The 16,678-nt window shown below is 33.4% G+C and overlaps 2 protein-coding genes across 3 annotated transcripts in view; both read right to left on the reverse strand.

Moving 5' to 3' along the window:
• Positions 1 to 16,678, reverse strand: part of LOC120197966 (inosine triphosphate pyrophosphatase) — a 19,618-nt gene continuing 2,940 nt past the window's right edge. The window contains exons 2-10 of one of the 2 annotated variants that reach the window (XM_039199375.1): positions 2,188 to 2,335; positions 2,026 to 2,090; positions 1,888 to 1,951; positions 1,804 to 1,813; positions 1,149 to 1,180; positions 913 to 1,025; positions 465 to 541; positions 143 to 352; positions 1 to 45 (exon numbers count right to left, since the gene is read on the reverse strand). In XM_039199375.1, coding sequence (XP_039055306.1) covers positions 235 to 352; positions 465 to 541; positions 913 to 1,025; positions 1,149 to 1,180; positions 1,804 to 1,813; positions 1,888 to 1,951; positions 2,026 to 2,090; positions 2,188 to 2,317 — 609 coding nt within the window. In that variant the 5' untranslated portion in view covers positions 2,318 to 2,335 and the 3' untranslated portion in view covers positions 1 to 45; positions 143 to 234. Of the gene's footprint in view, positions 46 to 142; positions 353 to 464; positions 542 to 912; positions 1,026 to 1,148; positions 1,181 to 1,803; positions 1,814 to 1,887; positions 1,952 to 2,025; positions 2,091 to 2,187; positions 2,378 to 16,678 lie in introns of those variants that run through there. The other variant, XM_039199366.1, reaches the window with a different exon arrangement.
• LOC120197937 (probable leucine-rich repeat receptor-like protein kinase At2g33170) overlaps positions 8,340 to 16,678 on the reverse strand; it is a 26,357-nt gene continuing 18,018 nt past the window's right edge. Inside the window, exons 3-7 of the mRNA XM_039199339.1 lie at positions 13,403 to 13,483; positions 12,752 to 12,806; positions 12,491 to 12,556; positions 9,299 to 12,252; positions 8,340 to 9,038 (exon numbers count right to left, since the gene is read on the reverse strand). Of these exons, the coding sequence (XP_039055270.1) occupies positions 8,659 to 9,038; positions 9,299 to 12,227 (3,309 nt within the window). The 5' untranslated portion in view covers positions 12,228 to 12,252; positions 12,491 to 12,556; positions 12,752 to 12,806; positions 13,403 to 13,483 and the 3' untranslated portion in view covers positions 8,340 to 8,658. The remainder of the gene's footprint in view (positions 9,039 to 9,298; positions 12,253 to 12,490; positions 12,557 to 12,751; positions 12,807 to 13,402; positions 13,484 to 16,678) is intronic.

Here is a 16,678-nt window from a genome sequence, read left to right on the forward strand (position 1 = left end):
CATATAAAACTTGCTTGAAAAGATAGTAGCCAACGAAAACAATGCCCCAACAGGTCGAGAGGCGACCAGAACGGGTAAATGGTCCTGGAGAGGAAGGAAGAAAAAGAACTAGACCGATCTATACGACCAAATGGACTTTTTAAGAAGAAACCCGAAACTTAACTCGGATTATGCAAGAACCGCCAACGGTCTAGGAATCTACCATGCAATGGGAACAATGAAGAAACATATAGCTCACTCTTTAGATGGTGTAAAATTGTATCCGGCTTCGGCAAAGTGGGATTTCACCATATCAAGTGCCCTAGACCGGTGAGAAATCTTGTTCTTCTCTTCCTTTGGCATCTCTGCATAACTACCGGAATCAAGATATAAAAAAATTATCAAAAGATAAGTTCCAGCTTTATTCAATGACCAAATCATAACTAATCATAGGCGAAAGCAGATATATGAAACGACGGACTTACGTTTGGTCATAGCCATCAGGTTGGAAGATAGGATCCCATCCAAAGTCATTGGGTCCCCTAGCTGGAACTATTTTGCCCTAATAGATCAAGCCAAAAAGTAGAACAAATTATCTCAGAAACTTTATTGTTACGATTCAAATTAGTCTTCGAATTATAAATAGAAACAACGCTCTTCCTGCCGCTATTTCCTATGCCCGTTTTTTCATTTCCATCCATTTTCCGAACAATATTTAAATTTTTAAAGAATAACAACATACATGGACCAGCACTTTCTGATTGATATAGAATCTGTCTCTTATTGACTTAAGAATGTAAAAATTTATACAATTGAAGAACAAAGTCCTTGTGCTTCATTCTTGACATGTTTAGACCATTTCATTTTCAAAATTAAACTCGAAAGATATAAGAGTTAAGGTAAGAAAATAGAAAAGTAATCTTGGGAACATACCGGAGTTTTACCCAGAAAGGTAACAGGTTCAACATTGGGACCAAGGGCAAAGGAAAATGCGCATAGGGCATAAGCTGACTTATCCTCGTAAGCCATCAACAAGTTATTCAAACCTAGGAAAAAATTATGAAAGTGAAGTAAACAGGTGAGAGAAGAGTATCCCGAAGCATCGTAAAATTGTCACGGAGGTTTAAAGGAAGGAAATGAAATGAAAGACGGTATCGTAAGAACAGAACCTTCATGGCCAATCTTCTGCAAAAACCACTTGCTGCAGAACACATTAGACAATGACAATTAGAAAGCATACAACAAGAACCTCAACGGCACATTGAAAAAAGAAAAGAACAATCTGATGAGACCTACATTATATGCAAAATCATGTAAAAGCGATTTTGCTTCTATCACCACAAAACAAAGATTAATCTTAAACCTAGAAAATTTAAGAAAGTGAATAGAGAACCAAGAGGAGGAGAAATTTGTTAGAATCCCAAAAGAAAGAAAAGCTCCTAAAATATAAGCTTTATAAAATTTAGAGTAAGGGGTTTTACTGATAAACGAGCCTCCACTGTTGAAACAATCGTTTTCCACGAGTATATGACACATATCGATAATGCATTAAGGGTATCGGAGGATTCAGATCAAAGTAAAACCCTCAAGAAACAATAATTAAAAGGAGTCCATTAATGTTAGCCATTTGCTTGATCAGGTAAGCCTAATAAGATTTCATGCTCAACAAATAATCATAAACTCCATAGGTTCAGTTCACCAAATACCAAAATACCAGAAGCACAGATAAACAATTTTGTCTGTACATTTTAAATCCATTGAAACTGAAACGAGAAGAAAGCTTACACGTTTTGAATTTAGCTACAAGAATGAGATAGAACTTACATGTACGGCCCTGCAAGTAGTTCAAAAAAATCATTAAGGAACCAAAAAACCCAATCAGTAAAACATGTAAAGGATGGTTAATACCCGGAAGACCCTTTAGAGCATTGAAGCAAAGGCATGTATCTTCCACCAACACTGGTCCATTCACCTTCACATCCAATAAAATATAAAGATTAAACATTTCTAGACTAAAAAAATACAAAGATTTATGAATATATAAACCTGGCGAGCAGCCAAACGAGCCTTTTCTTTGGATATTTCTTCCGGTTCCCCTTGCAGTTCAGGCACTGAGCAATTGGCAATGTAAAGAGTTGGGCGGTGGGGGATTCAAAATCAAACGAAAGGAAATTAAAAAAAAAAACTTGTTGTAGAAGAAGAGATTACGGTCAAGCTTGAGGGACTGAAAAGGGATGGATTGACCCAAGATGGTCTTCACTTCCTCCAGCTTCTTGGCATTCCCAGTTACGAAAGTTACCGGACGTGAGACAATCACTGCTCTAGCCGCCGCCGCCATTAACCCGTTCCTTTTTTGCTGCCCTGGAACCAAATGAACAAATTCAAAGACTGTTGAAGCTAGGTTTTGTCTAATCTCGGGGCAGACCCTAAATCAAAGAATCAAAGCCGTGGCGACTTCCCCCCCCCCCCTTTTTTAATGCTAGTAAAATTTGTCTGCAAGATAAAAATGGAATGAATTAATGCTAGATGTTCAAATAATTTTTTTGATAAAAATATGTTTTTTTATGTTTTTTCGTTCTACTTTTATATATTTATACAATAATAATTGTTAAAGAAGGCGTTAAATTACTTGTGTTAAGTTTATTTTTGGAAAAATGAATCTAATATCGTGTTTGAAAAAGAAATTCCTCTAATAATCTATCTCACCCATTAATTCCCAAATTAAGGTGTTTGCAACAGTAATTTTAAAAAACTCCAAGATTGTTGTACGTTTTCATCGTCACTAACTTTTTTTTACTCTACAAAGCTGAAGACTCATAACAATCTCGACGTCTTTCTCTTGACACTATAGAAATGACTCTAGATCGTGAAATAATATGATCTTTTAGAATGAAAGGGAATAATATGATAGATGCCTTATATCGAGAAATATTTTTTCCTACTGCTCTATATGAGCGAGGGAGCCGTTTGTATTTTGACTTAATGTAAAAATAAGTGCTCAAATTATACCATAAGTTAATTTTAGGTGATTAAATAATTTTTCATTAATGTATCTAACATCTTTAATGTTATACTTTTAAGTGCATAGATTATAACGACCATTAAATTTGGTCGTTTCTTGACACGCGTTGAGTTTATAAATATTTAAAAAAAATTAATAAACTATTATTTTAATAAACATTATAAAAAAAAAAGAATTCTCTCTCCTTTCTGCATAACCCCTTCACATGTGCACAAGTTTTATCCCTTCCCAAGATGCTTTCAGTATCCTTCCATTGTCCCATATATCCCCTAAAGTTAACTTAAGGTGAGAATGATAAATTGAGATTAGAGTTAAGGATATGGGTATATTGGATTCAAAAATTTAAGTTCATCTTTATTGATTTTGAAAGATTGGGACAACAACAAGAGCGATGATCGACAGTGGAGATTCGACCACAGATGAGTGATCGTTCAACGATAATAAAGACGGCCAATGATGATCGACAACAATCGATATTGAGGTTGAAATGAAAGATATATAGTTGAAAGGTTTTTTTGTAATTTTAAAAAATACTTATTTTAAAAAAAACTAATAATATTATTAAATTTTAAAAAAATTAAAAAAATATATAAAGATTACACATGTCACTTAACAATATTTTTAATAGATATTAATATGTAGACACTTAAAAGTGTAACGTAAAAAATATTATGTACTTATTTTTAACGAAAAATTATTTAGACACCTAAAGTTAACTTAAAGTATATTTCGATACTTATTTTTCATTAAGCCAAAATATAATTATGACATGTGTCATTTAACGATTTTTTTACAGTCGTTATTGCGTAAGCACCTAAAAGTATAACAAATAAAAAATTAAGCATCTATAAGTGTAACGTTAGAAATGTTAGACACCTATTTCTAACAAAAAAAATTTTAGACACCCAAAATCAACTTATTGTATAATTTGAATACTTATTTTTACATTAAGTCAAATGAAATTTTTCATAAATTTATTTCCAAAATCACGTATACAGAAAATTTAAAGAGAAAATTTAAAGATTAAAGAATTCAATATAATGTTTTACAAATTATAATGATGAAAGTTATATTTAAAGATGTAAATGAATCAAATTTGAACGAATAAAATTATGTTTATATTTGTTTATTTAAAAAAAAAACATTTAGGTTTGGTTCATATTCCTTTAAGTTTTCAATATTACATTCGTATTCGTTTATTTATTTATTGTGAATGTGTTTGCATTTGATTCATTTAATGTTTACAAACATGTTCATGTAGCGTTTGCGAACATGTTTTTTTAATATTCACAAACGTATTTGTTTATATAATTCGAGCCCTCTTGACAATCGACCGAAGAAAAATGATAAAATTACACTATCGTCCTTAGGGATGGCAATGGGTCGGGTCGGGTTTTTGGGCCACCCGACCCGACCCGAGAAGAAAGGGTTATCCACCCGTGACCCGACCCGACCCGACAAAATTAATGTTTCACCCGACCCGACCCGACCCGAATATATGACTTAGAAACCCGATCCGACCAGACCCGAAATAAAAAAAAAATTAATTCAATGAAAACAGTGACTTAATTGAAAAAAATTATATATGGAGGGATATTATTGTAATTACCCCTAAATATATAAGATAAAATTATATATATTTTCGGGTCGGGTCGGGTCGGATTTTTTTTACCCTAAACCCGACCCGACCCGAACAGTGCATTTTAAAAAAATCCGACCCGAACCCGAAATTTTTTTAAAAAAATCCGACCCGATCAGGTCGGATCGGGTCGAAACCCGTCGGATTCGGGTTGAGTTGCCATCCCTAATCGTCCTTAATAAAATATTAAAAATTAATAAGAGATAATATCATTTGTTAAAATTTTAATAAGAGATAATATCAAAATCGTTGCCACACATGCTTGACGTGAAAGATTACGTTGTGTTGTGCCAAGTTTCAATTGAACTTTAAAGAAATAACACGTGCAGGGTCCTGAAAATCGGTGATAATGTCCACCAAATCAAGATTTTAATTTTAATTTTAATTTTGGTCAAAATTTGTAATTGCAAGCTTCCCTTTCACAGGTGAGTACTTGTACTCTGCATTGATTGTAGGCGATGGTTCCATCAATCATCAACATACCTAAATACATTTGACCTAAGCGGGCATGGCTAAAAGAGCAAGAAAATAAATTTAGCATAATTTAATGTACTGTGTCATACTTGTATACAAAAATGAATAAACACGAACATAAACGAATAAAAAATTTATTGTTTGTGTTTGTTCGTTAAGAAATGTAACTTGTTTGTATTCGTTCATTTATATGATAAACAAACACAAATGAACGAATAAATGTAAACGAACACAAATGAACAAACGTAAACGAACATAATAAATGAACATAAATGAAAAAATATATATATTTTTTATTTTCTAACAATTTGAGGATTATATTTTATTTAATTGTTTTGAGCTTTTTTTTATTTGTATTTAAAATTAATTAAATTTTAAAATATTTATAGGTATCAAATTAAAACTTTATTAGGCTTTGATATTTTAAACGAGTCTAGAGAGATTGAGTTAAAAATAAATAAACGCACATAAACAAACATAAACGAACTAACATAAATGAACGAACATATTACCAAATATTCACGAACGTAAATGAACGAACGAGCCCTCTGTTCATATTCGTTCATTTAATTAAACGAACACAATATCTTGTTCATGTTCGTTAGTTTAATAAATTCGTATACCATATCCTTCTCTAATAATGATCCGGTCACGTATTAGAATAATAAAGTTATCAGCTTTGCTAAGTCATTGACCACCCGATTATTATAATTAAATGTAAAAGTAGTCCTTACGATCCATAGAACACCAATAATTTGGATTAATTTTTAAAAGAAGAAACCCCAATAATTTACAAGTTCTCAGCTTTTAATTCTCCATTAATCTCCACCCACCATTGCGCATGTACTTTTAATTCCTTTCACTTATAAAAGTAAGCAAAGTGATCGAATCCAACTCACTCAAAAAAAAGACCGAACAAACATTAAAAAAAAAAGAAATGGGTGGTCGGAACAATCTCGTTGTGGTCCTCGTTCCGGTTCTGTTAATCATCAGCCTGTCGTTGTCGGTTCTCGGAATACGACACGAGCAATTAGCTACGATCCACGTTACGAATTCGATGCCGAAGGGTTCGGGACCTATGCAAATCAGCTGCAAGTCGAGCTACACCGATAACGGGACGCACCAAGTTGGCGAAGGGGACCGTTATCAATGTAACGTTCGAGAAAGGGCCTTATGGCCATATCGGGACGGCGAATGGCGTCGTGGCACGCTTTTCAGCCGCGCCGAGACGGGAGTCGGAAGGCGGTTTATTGGTTGCTTAAGGACGATGGGATCTTCCTTAGTTGGGATAATTCTAGCTGGGTTCGAAAATCCATGTGGGAAACAGAGTGAAATTCAAGCTTGGGGACTTGGTTTGCAGATGTATGTATTTGGTTTCCTTATGCTCTTTGTTGTTCGGAATATACAAAATTTGTGTCTTGTTCATTGTAACGCAATTCAGGATGATGAATTGTTGTGTTGTAGTTTATGATATATTCTGTAATAAATAAATTACTTCTTTCCGGAGAACATTTATTATAAATTTTAGGGTTTGGTACCCAAACTTTATATTGTCAAAATCAAACCTAACGTTCAGTTTAAGTTTTATTTTGTTATCCCATTGTTAAAAACTTAACGGTGATGTTAATGTGTCACTATAAGGTAATGCTACATCATCACTGAAAAAACCTAAAAAATATATTATGTTAGCAGTTCTGTTAATTTTTTATCGACAAGGTACCAAATTGAAATATAAACTAAACGCTAGATATAGTTTTAAAAGAAATAAAATTTGAGTATCAAAATGGAACAAAAGTAACAGTTTAGGTACCAAACATGTAGTTTATCCTAAAGTTTATTTGGATGGACGATGAGATTAATTTTGGTAAAATTAGTTATCATGCAACGTCGTCCAATAATCAAAGACATCATCTTATTTACAATATGCACAGTTATGATTAAATGCAAAGGTAAATTGTGAATTAATAGTGTTGCGAGAGGTAGTTTGGGTGATGGCTATTTAAGGCGTGGCGGAGCAAGGGCCACCGAGAGTTATATTGTTCACGGATATTGAGCAAGAAAGTTGATACTTTTTTAAAATTATTAAGATTCTTTTTTATAGTACTTGTAATATAGTATTTATTCAGGAATTTTTTAATCAACCGATAATAATCATATATATATCTAACATTAAACGCTTATAACTCTGCATACAGTGGAACTCGAATCTAGAACCTCAAGGAATAATAATAAGAAATCATTTGATTCGTGCTAAACGAGAAGATTAAAATAAGGTAATTATATTTATTGGGCTAGATTTTATTTAGTTGTATTAGATTAAAAGTTTGAGTTTGATTTGTTTGGGATATGGATTGGGTTGGTTTATTATATAATAAATTGGTAATTGGGTTGGATTTTAGATTTTGGTTAAATATTTATATATTATTTCATTTAATAAAAATTTAAAATTAAAATAAGGTATGATTTTACACTATGTTTTCATCTCATTTAGTGTTGCATATAAATGTTTCATCTCAATTGATCCAGGGATAGGCACTCAACCCGAACCCGACGGTTTCGACCCAACCTGATTGGGTCAAATTTAAAAAAAACGGGTTTGGGTCAAGTCGGGTTTTTTTAGGTGTGATATTCGAGTCGGGTCGGTTCGGATTTAGGGTGAAAAATATCCGACCCGACCCCAAAAAAATATATAATTTTATCTTATATATTTAAGAATAATTACAATAATACCTCTCTATATATAATTTTTTCAATTAAATCACTTTTTTTATTGAATAAAAATATTTTTTTATTATTTCGGGTTGGGTTTCTAAGTCATATATTCAGATCGCGCCGGGTGAAACCTTGTTTTGGTCTGGTTGGGTCGAGTCTCGAGTGGAGGCTCCCTTGTTGGGTCGGGTCGGGTTGGGTGGACCAAAAACCCGACCCATACCCATCCCTAATATTTGATCCCTCAACCCATGGCACCAAGTCTGTCCAAGAGTTGCTCGTGATAACTTTGAGATACTAAGTTCAAATCTCCGAATGTGACATATCGACATAATTGCTTCTACATACAAACACGAAAATGATTTCCGTAATTTCCGTGATTATTTCTGCAGTTAGATTGCTGCGTTTATCTTTTACGGGATCAGCCAAAGAAACCATAAGAACATATAATAAACTGCAGACAAGGTACCCGCAGATTCGATGCATTTCGGGTAAGAACACGGTAAAAAGAACATGCAGAAACAACTAAAAACAGTTTAATTTCAACAATGGAACGAATAAACCATGGTCTGGATTAGTGACCTAAGCACCTGCACGGCTGCAATATTTCGAAAGAATCTGATTCATACCTGTACATTGATGTTGCTATACTATATAGTATTGTATAGAATCCGATGACACCGAGAGTGTCATCAGTTACTTCCATTTCCTATTAACAGAAGCTTCTGCTACAACATTTTCTTTATCGAATAATGCATTCGCTGTTATATCAAAGAATCAACAGCAAACGAGACATATTGGTTAATGAAAATGGGGAGTAGTGAGTCACATACTTTCACGAGGCATTGTGTTTCAGGGGAAGACTGTCGGGGGGAGACATGTCAAAGTGGTCTTCTTGCCTTTTCGATTCTATCAGCATTTTCACAACTTCACGCATGGACGGCCGATCGAAAGGAGACATGCTAGTGCATAACAAAGCGATTTTCAACACAGTAATCATGTGATCGACAATACTTCTATCGTCAAGATTTAAACGACCGTCGAGTATCCCGGTAGTCAATGAGTGCTTACGAACATAATGTCTCACTAGCGTGACAAGGTCGCCTCCATGATCCAACGGCTGTACAGGAGTCTTCCCTGTCAACAACTCCAGTAACACAACTCCATAGCTATAGATGTCACATTTTTCCGTGATCTTCATAGTGTATGCGTATTCTGTCACAAAAAACAGATACAATTTCAACGATCTAAAACAGATAGATGTCACATTTTTCCAGTAAAAACAGATTTGTTATCTATCACAAATACCTTATATACAAGCTCAAAAGCTGCATCAAACGAACAAATAACAGAAATGTACGAGAAAGAGGAAGAGAATTTTCAGTTTCACCATTAGCGGTGTCGTCAGGTATGATCTTGATCAATATAGTAATAGTACCTTTTTTTGTGAAAACGGAAAGCCAAGGACAACTTACCAGGGGCAATGTATCCATATGATCCAGCAACTGCCGTCACCGACTTAGATTGGGGCATGTCAATTACTTTTGCTAAACCAAAATCACCGACATGTGCTTCGAAATTTTCATCAAGTAAGATATTATTGGACTTGATATCTCGATGAACGATCCTCGGTTTGCAGTCGTGATGTAAATAAGCAAGACCTTCAGCAGCTCCTATGGCAATCAAAAACCGAGTTGGCCATTCTAAGCTGCATGAGACCCCATGAAGTGCTTCACCCAAACTACCATTCTCCATGTACTCGTAAAGAAGCACGTTGAAACCTTGATGATAGCAGAAACCATAAAGCTTCACAATATTCCGATGCCTAATGTTTCCTAATGTTAAAATCTCAGCACGAAAACTGTTCTCAATGTTGTTTCCCTCTGCATTCGATGCTAGCCTCTTAACGGCAACCGTTTGTCCAGAATGCATAACGGCTTTATAAACCGTTCCACAAGCTCCCCTTCCAACAATAAAACTCTCATGAAAATTATTCGTAGACTCGATTAGATCTTGAAATGCAAACCCTTCTTTTGGATGGAAGTAAATATCTGAAGCCGGTGGTGGTATCTCCTTGTCTTTCACGGATGCAACACTTTCACGTGGACGTCTCATTTGATATATGAGAATTACAATGAGAATTAAAGATGCCCCGCCAACAACACCTGCAACTATCGTTATGATTCTTCCTCCTGTACCCTTCTTAGCAGGTATCATCCGAGAAGATGAATCTACCATGCAATTACGAAGAGGCCTACCACAAAGTCCTTTATTTTCAATAAAGCTACTAGTCGGCATGTTCTGAAATAACGGGATGGCAGGTAAAGGTCCGGTTAAGTTGTTGTACGACAAGTTGCATACCATTAAACTTGACAGGTTCTCAAATGTGCTGGGAATTTCACCACTCAAGTTGTTATTATTGAGTAGGAGAAATTCCAACATATTAAGAAGCCCGAGCTCTCGTGGTATATTTCCGGCGAGACGGTTATTGCTAAGGTTCATTGCAATCTGCAAGCTTGAAAGAGAACCAAATTGATTGGGTATTTCACCGGAAAATAAGTTGCCACCCATCTGAAGCTCAATCAAACGAGATAAGTTCCCCAAAGCTGCCGGTATATTTCCCGAGAACTTATTTTCCGAAAGTCTTATAATCTCGAGCTGTGTAAGGGTTCCAAGCTCATTCGGTAAAGTATCAACAAAGCTGTTGTGGCTGAGATCAAGTCGTTGAAGCTTCTTGCAGTTAACTATCTCATGTGGAATCCGCCCGGAAAGTGAATTAGATGATACATTAAAAGTCACTAGTTGAGACAGATTGCCTATCTCCTTAGGCAGCTCGAAACTAAAGTGATTCTCGGCAATATGAAGCCTTTGAAGCTTTTGGCAATTTCCGATCTCAGAAGGAACTGGTCCAGAAAAGTTGTTCTGGTCCAATTCAATAGCGGAAAGATTGACCAGTTTGCATAACCGTGAAGGAAATCTCCCTGTCAGCATGTTCCGGACCAAACGAAGTTGCACTAAGGTCTCACAGGTCTCGATCCCGGTTGAGATATTTCCAGACAGCTTATTAGCTCCAAGGTTTAACAAAATAAGATTACCATGCCAACAAAGATTAGGAGGTATTTTGCCTGTCAAGCGGTTGTTAGAAAAATCAACCGCCCAAAGTGGACTATAAACTCCGAGCTGCTGAGGAATGGTACCGATCAGAAAATTTTCGAATAGCTGTAACTGAACCAATTTAGTCAAATATTGGAAACCATAAGGAATGGGACCTGAAAGATGATTGATCGAAAGGTCAAGGATGGTCAAGTTCTTCAAGCTACTAAGCTCATTTGGTATGACACCAGTAAGCCGGTTCTCGAATAGGTGCAATAAGTGTAGACACCTTATGTTGCTGAACTCAGTTGGGATTTCGCCAGTCAAATAATTATCCGAGAAATCGATTTCCATGGCAAGAGATAGATTCCCTATCTCCCTCGGAATGCTTCCGTTTAATTGATTCCGGTATAGATACAACTCCTTCAGAAACTTGAGGTTCCCAATCTCTGCAGGTATTGGTCCGACAAGCCGATTTGCATACAATGCAAGTGTCTCAAGGCTAGTACAGTTTCCAAGCTCCTTCGGGATAAACCCAGATAACTTATTCTCCCATAAAATCAAATCAGTCAAGCTTCTGAGCATTCCGATTTCCTTAGGCAGTTCTCCTCCAATACGGTTCTGTGCAAGACCAAGCATTTCTAAGCTTTGACATCCACTGATTTCAGCCGGAATGTCACCAGAAATCGAATTCTGCCCAGCTCGAAATGTCTTCAACTTTCGGAGATTCCCGATAGAGCTAGGCAACGGCCCAGTCAAGTTATTTGTGTATGCCACAAACTCATCTAGTGAGGACAAATTCCCAAGCTCTTCAGGAAGGGAACCAGAGATTTTGTTATTGCATATATTCAAACTTCTCAAATAAGAGAGCTTACCCAATTCACCAGGAATCAGACCACTGAAATGGTTATTATTCAAATAAAGAAAGACCAGACGTGAACAATTCCCAATCTCCTCCGGTATGTTCCCGCTGAACTCGTTATAAGACAGATCGAGGAATGTCAAGTGGATCAGACCACCAATACTAGGACTCAGGATTCCCGAAAGATTCATCGAACTCAAATCAACAGACGAGACCACCGGCTCGTAATCTGAAGAACAATTGACACCTCTCCACCGGCACGGCGTCTCATCAGTGGATTTCCAGTTCCCAAGATGGTTGTATTCATCATGAAGACTATTCTTAAGCTCTAGCAGCAATTGGCCCTCGGAATTTAGCCCGTCTACTATAGTTATCAGTAGAGCCAAACCCAGTAGAAACCTCCAAAATCCTTCCTCCAAATGTCGCCTCGATTCGAAATTCCTAGGCATTTTAGTAATTGCAATGATCTGAATCCTGCACAACAAAAATCCCTGCTATCACAATTCACAACCCAAAAAAAAAAGCATATGCCACCATTACAATGTAAAGTTTTTTTTTTTTAACTTTGAATGCATTTAGAAGAAACTATGAACCAGTTATCAACAAATTTGTTCCCACTTTCAAGCATTCGAATACTCTAAAACCGATGCATTCATCGAAATTTACAGAAACAAAACTGGAAAAAGGGGGAAATATAGAACATATAAAACATCACTTTGGTCAATCCCAAAGTCACCTCTTCATCAAATAAAACTCCACCATATAACCGCAACTCCCTGAAGAACACAAAGTGAAGACGACTCAATTTCGGAATTTAACAAATACAACTTATACAACTTGCTTTAACAAATGATGAGAACCTTCAAATCGAACAACTTAATATATCCCTCTTAATAAGCAACTAACCAAGGAGAAACATCCACATGAAACAAGATAATGTAAACAATCGACACCCCTTCATTTACCTCGTATTTTCTTCTAAATCCGACCGAGTTGAAATCTTCAAGCATAAGTTCCAGATATGTAACCTATCATAAAAACACCATAAAGGTAAATTATTAGAGTGATGAATCAAACAAGCAAGATTAAACACAGCAGTGTAACATTGCATCTTTGGCATATAAAGCTTTTAATATTTTAACTTTCAACTTTCTTTATCATTCAAAAGAAGAATTGAGGCCCAAAATGCACAAATTTCTGTACCCAAAAAAAAAACTTTAAATTAATCCCTACAGAATATACAAAAGTAGAACACTTATATTACAAATCTGGGTTTTTCACTGGACAACAAGCAATCTCAAATGAAATGATTCTTCATCACACAGCACCATCAAAACATTATTCTAATATAAAAAATCCATCAACTTCAAGGTATAATATCCACCCAATGGCAACAGACAAAGAACCCACAATTCAGAACCGAAAAAATATTAAATAAAAACTACTGGTGAGACCCACTAAAGCTTCCAACAAAGGGAACAAGAGAAATGTCAACAGTTTCAGAACTAATTCTACAGAAGAAAAAAGCAAACAAACCCTTTGCTTAAACTTCTATGGCATCCAAATTATCCAGCAATTAGCTACCAAACTAAAAAGAAAAAAAAATCAAAGGTTTAAGATTTACCAAAGCATTGAAGCAGAATATAGGATTAGCAGAGACAAAAGGTGGGAACTTTGGACACGAGAAGCTAACAAAATTGGTTTTCTTTCCAGAAATCAGACAACTTTATAATCAACTTTTTAAAGGAAAGGAAGAAAATTTTCTCGGGAAAAGTTGGGGTATTATAGGATTTGGCAGTGGCAGCTTTGATCTTCCAAGGTAGGCACTGAAAAAAAAACAGAAGTTCTTCCTAGTCCAAGAAATGAATTTTTTTCATGAGAATGGTAAGTTAATTTTCCGTACATTATATCAAACTCCTAATTTTAATTAGTTAACCATGGATTAGTATTAGTATTCTGATTAAGAAGACCAAGGATTTGTATTAACTCCTGTCCAAATTAAAGATCATAGTTTTTTTTTCTTTTCTTTTTTATCATAATTTTTTCCTTTTTATTTTGTGGTTTTTATTTTTATTTTATTTTGTTCACGTTATTATCATTAATTACGTCAGCATTACTGTTTTGTACACGTCATTACATATGTATTAATGCAAATGATGAATCTTAGGGGGCTTTAGGACGGGGAATCACACATTTTTCGTTTGGTTAGTTTGAAAATCTCATTTTTAATAAAGTAAGATTATTAATAGTGGATTTTTTTGGGTATATTATTAGGAATATCATTATCTTCCTTTCTTTAGGTATTGTTGGATTAAAATGCCCTTAATTTTTTTTCATAAATATCATTTTTCTGTCATTGAATAATAAAAATTCTACGAATGTTAAATTACAAATTTATCCTTAAACTATTTTAGATTTACAAAAAAAAACTATAATTAAAATTTTATATGAAGTTCAGAGGTTAAAATAAAATTTTACCCTTTCATTAAACATTTTTATATTTTTAATTTTGTAAAAAATATATATAAATTTTATGAATTTAAATTTTTTAAAGAAAATATATAAATATTTTTCAACTTGTTAAAAACAAATTTATAATAAGGACAATTTGGTCAAATATACATTCTAATAATCTTTTATTCCTTTAACCAAACACGGTAATCTTACATTACTACTAAGCCAACCAAACACAAAATACAACATTATCAGTAATCTTATTCCCTGATAATCTTACATTCCCACTGGTAATCTTACATTTCGTGAACCAAACACACCCTTGGAAGTTCGAGATTGGAGTTTTACTGTGTACATTTTTATCAACCCTTAATTTATGATTCTAGTTCTAAATTAATCCCTAAATTTTAAATCATTCTATATGAATCCTAGACTATTGGTATTATTTTGATCATTCTGTTAACTCTATTAATTAAAAAATAATTTATTTTTGAACTTCATGAGAATTGAACATATAATCTTCCAAATTTTTTATAAGACCTTCAAAAATAAATTAATTATTTTATAAGATCACGGGTTCGATTCTTAAAACCTTCAAAAACTAATAAAGTTTATGACAAAGGATCATATTAACTTTTCGTCACTCTCACTAACGGTTGTTAACGTCAAAGGATCATATTATTACAATCGATTATGTTAGTGACTAATTTATAAGTTTTAAAAGTTTAACGAAGAAAATACTCAAACTTTAGTGTCCATTCATGTAATTTACCCTAAATTTAATGATAGTTGATGCTAGAGAACAAGTACTCTTGCAACCGAAACCATACATGTAATTAATTGTACTTATAAATTGTAATTCTCTTGTATTATATCCTATGAAAAATATCTCATAGTCATACATATGTTGTAAAAAAAATTAATTCGATAATTTACTTTTATAATATATAATTTAGGGTTTAGGGTTTTAGGGTTTATAATTATAATTCTAGATTTTATATTTAAAATTAAAATAAATAAATTATGTAAAATTATATCTCAAATGATAATATTTATTTTATTTACACCATCTTAAGTTTAATATATTAAATTGAATTGATAAACGATCCTTAAATTATTAGAAAATATTATTTTAACATTTAGCTTGTTCTCCTTTGATTTATTTTTTATTTTTAATTATTTCGTAGTTGGATCGGATCCAACGAGTTTTGACCAGTAGTCAACACGCTCGAGTTTCTCTAATCAACGAATCTCCAAATCCGAGTTGGCATTGGCCTTTGGGTAATGTATCAAAATTCAACTCGAAAATTATTTATAAAAAAATTTGAAAAGAAGAATATCACATTAATTAAAAAATTTGATTTTAGTGTAAAAAGTATATTTATATTAATTTATAGAAGATATATTTATTAAAAAATAAATTTAAATTATTATAATAAAACAGTTAAAATATAATACAGATTAATATACCTCGTAACCAGAGACAGAATTAAAATAGTTCAAAATAATATAAATTTATTTAATATTTAATTTAACAAATTAAAAGATAAAAGTAAACCTTACTTAAGTTTAAATTAATAGAAATTTAAAATACTATTAAAACAAAATTTTAAGGAAAATCAAGATAAATAATGGTAGCCAATGATTCGGGACAACGTAAACGAAAAATTATTCTCTTAGTTAAATTATTATAATAAATTATGTAAAATTTAATATTAAAAAATTAATACGAATATAATATTAAATTTTAATACATATTTTGAATAAAAATAGATAATATTTAAAATTTAATATGAAATTCAAAGACTTTACTTGCCACTTGCCAGGAAAAAAGTCACGTATTCCCTGAAATTGAGGGAATTATATATATATATATATATAAATTTTATTCGTTGCTCCAAATATTTTATTTTTGTTTTAATTTTGTCCTTAATCGTCAACTTGAAATCTTAATATGTAAAACTGAACCTGTGACCATTATTTTATCAAATACAATAAATCAGACAAAATGTCAATGAAATGTTCATGTGCCATGTCAAGTAATATATCTAGGGATGGGCATGGGTCAGGTTTCGGCCAACCCAACTCGACTAGAAAAATTTTACATTCTTAACCCGACCCGAATCCAACTCGACCCGAAATAAAAAATATTATTTTTATTCAATAAAATCAGTGATTTAATTGAAAAAATAATATATAGAGGGATATTATTGTAAATAGTCCTAAATATATAAGGTAAAATAAAAAATTTGTTCGAGTCGGGTCGGTTATTTGTCACTCTAAACCCGAACACCACCTTTAAAAAATCGACTAGACCCGATCCGAAACCGTTTTTTTTTAAAATGACCCGATCGGGTTGGAACCCGTCGGTTTAGGGTCCCATGTCCTTCCCTAAATATATCCGATTATTGAATAAAAATATTTAGTTATTTATTTATTAGTAAAA

This window comes from Hibiscus syriacus, unplaced genomic scaffold, assembly GCF_006381635.1.
Source record: "Hibiscus syriacus cultivar Baekdansim isolate YM2019G1 unplaced genomic scaffold, ASM638163v2 tig00004779_pilon, whole genome shotgun sequence".
In the NCBI taxonomy this organism is placed as follows: Eukaryota; Viridiplantae; Streptophyta; class Magnoliopsida; order Malvales; family Malvaceae; genus Hibiscus; species Hibiscus syriacus.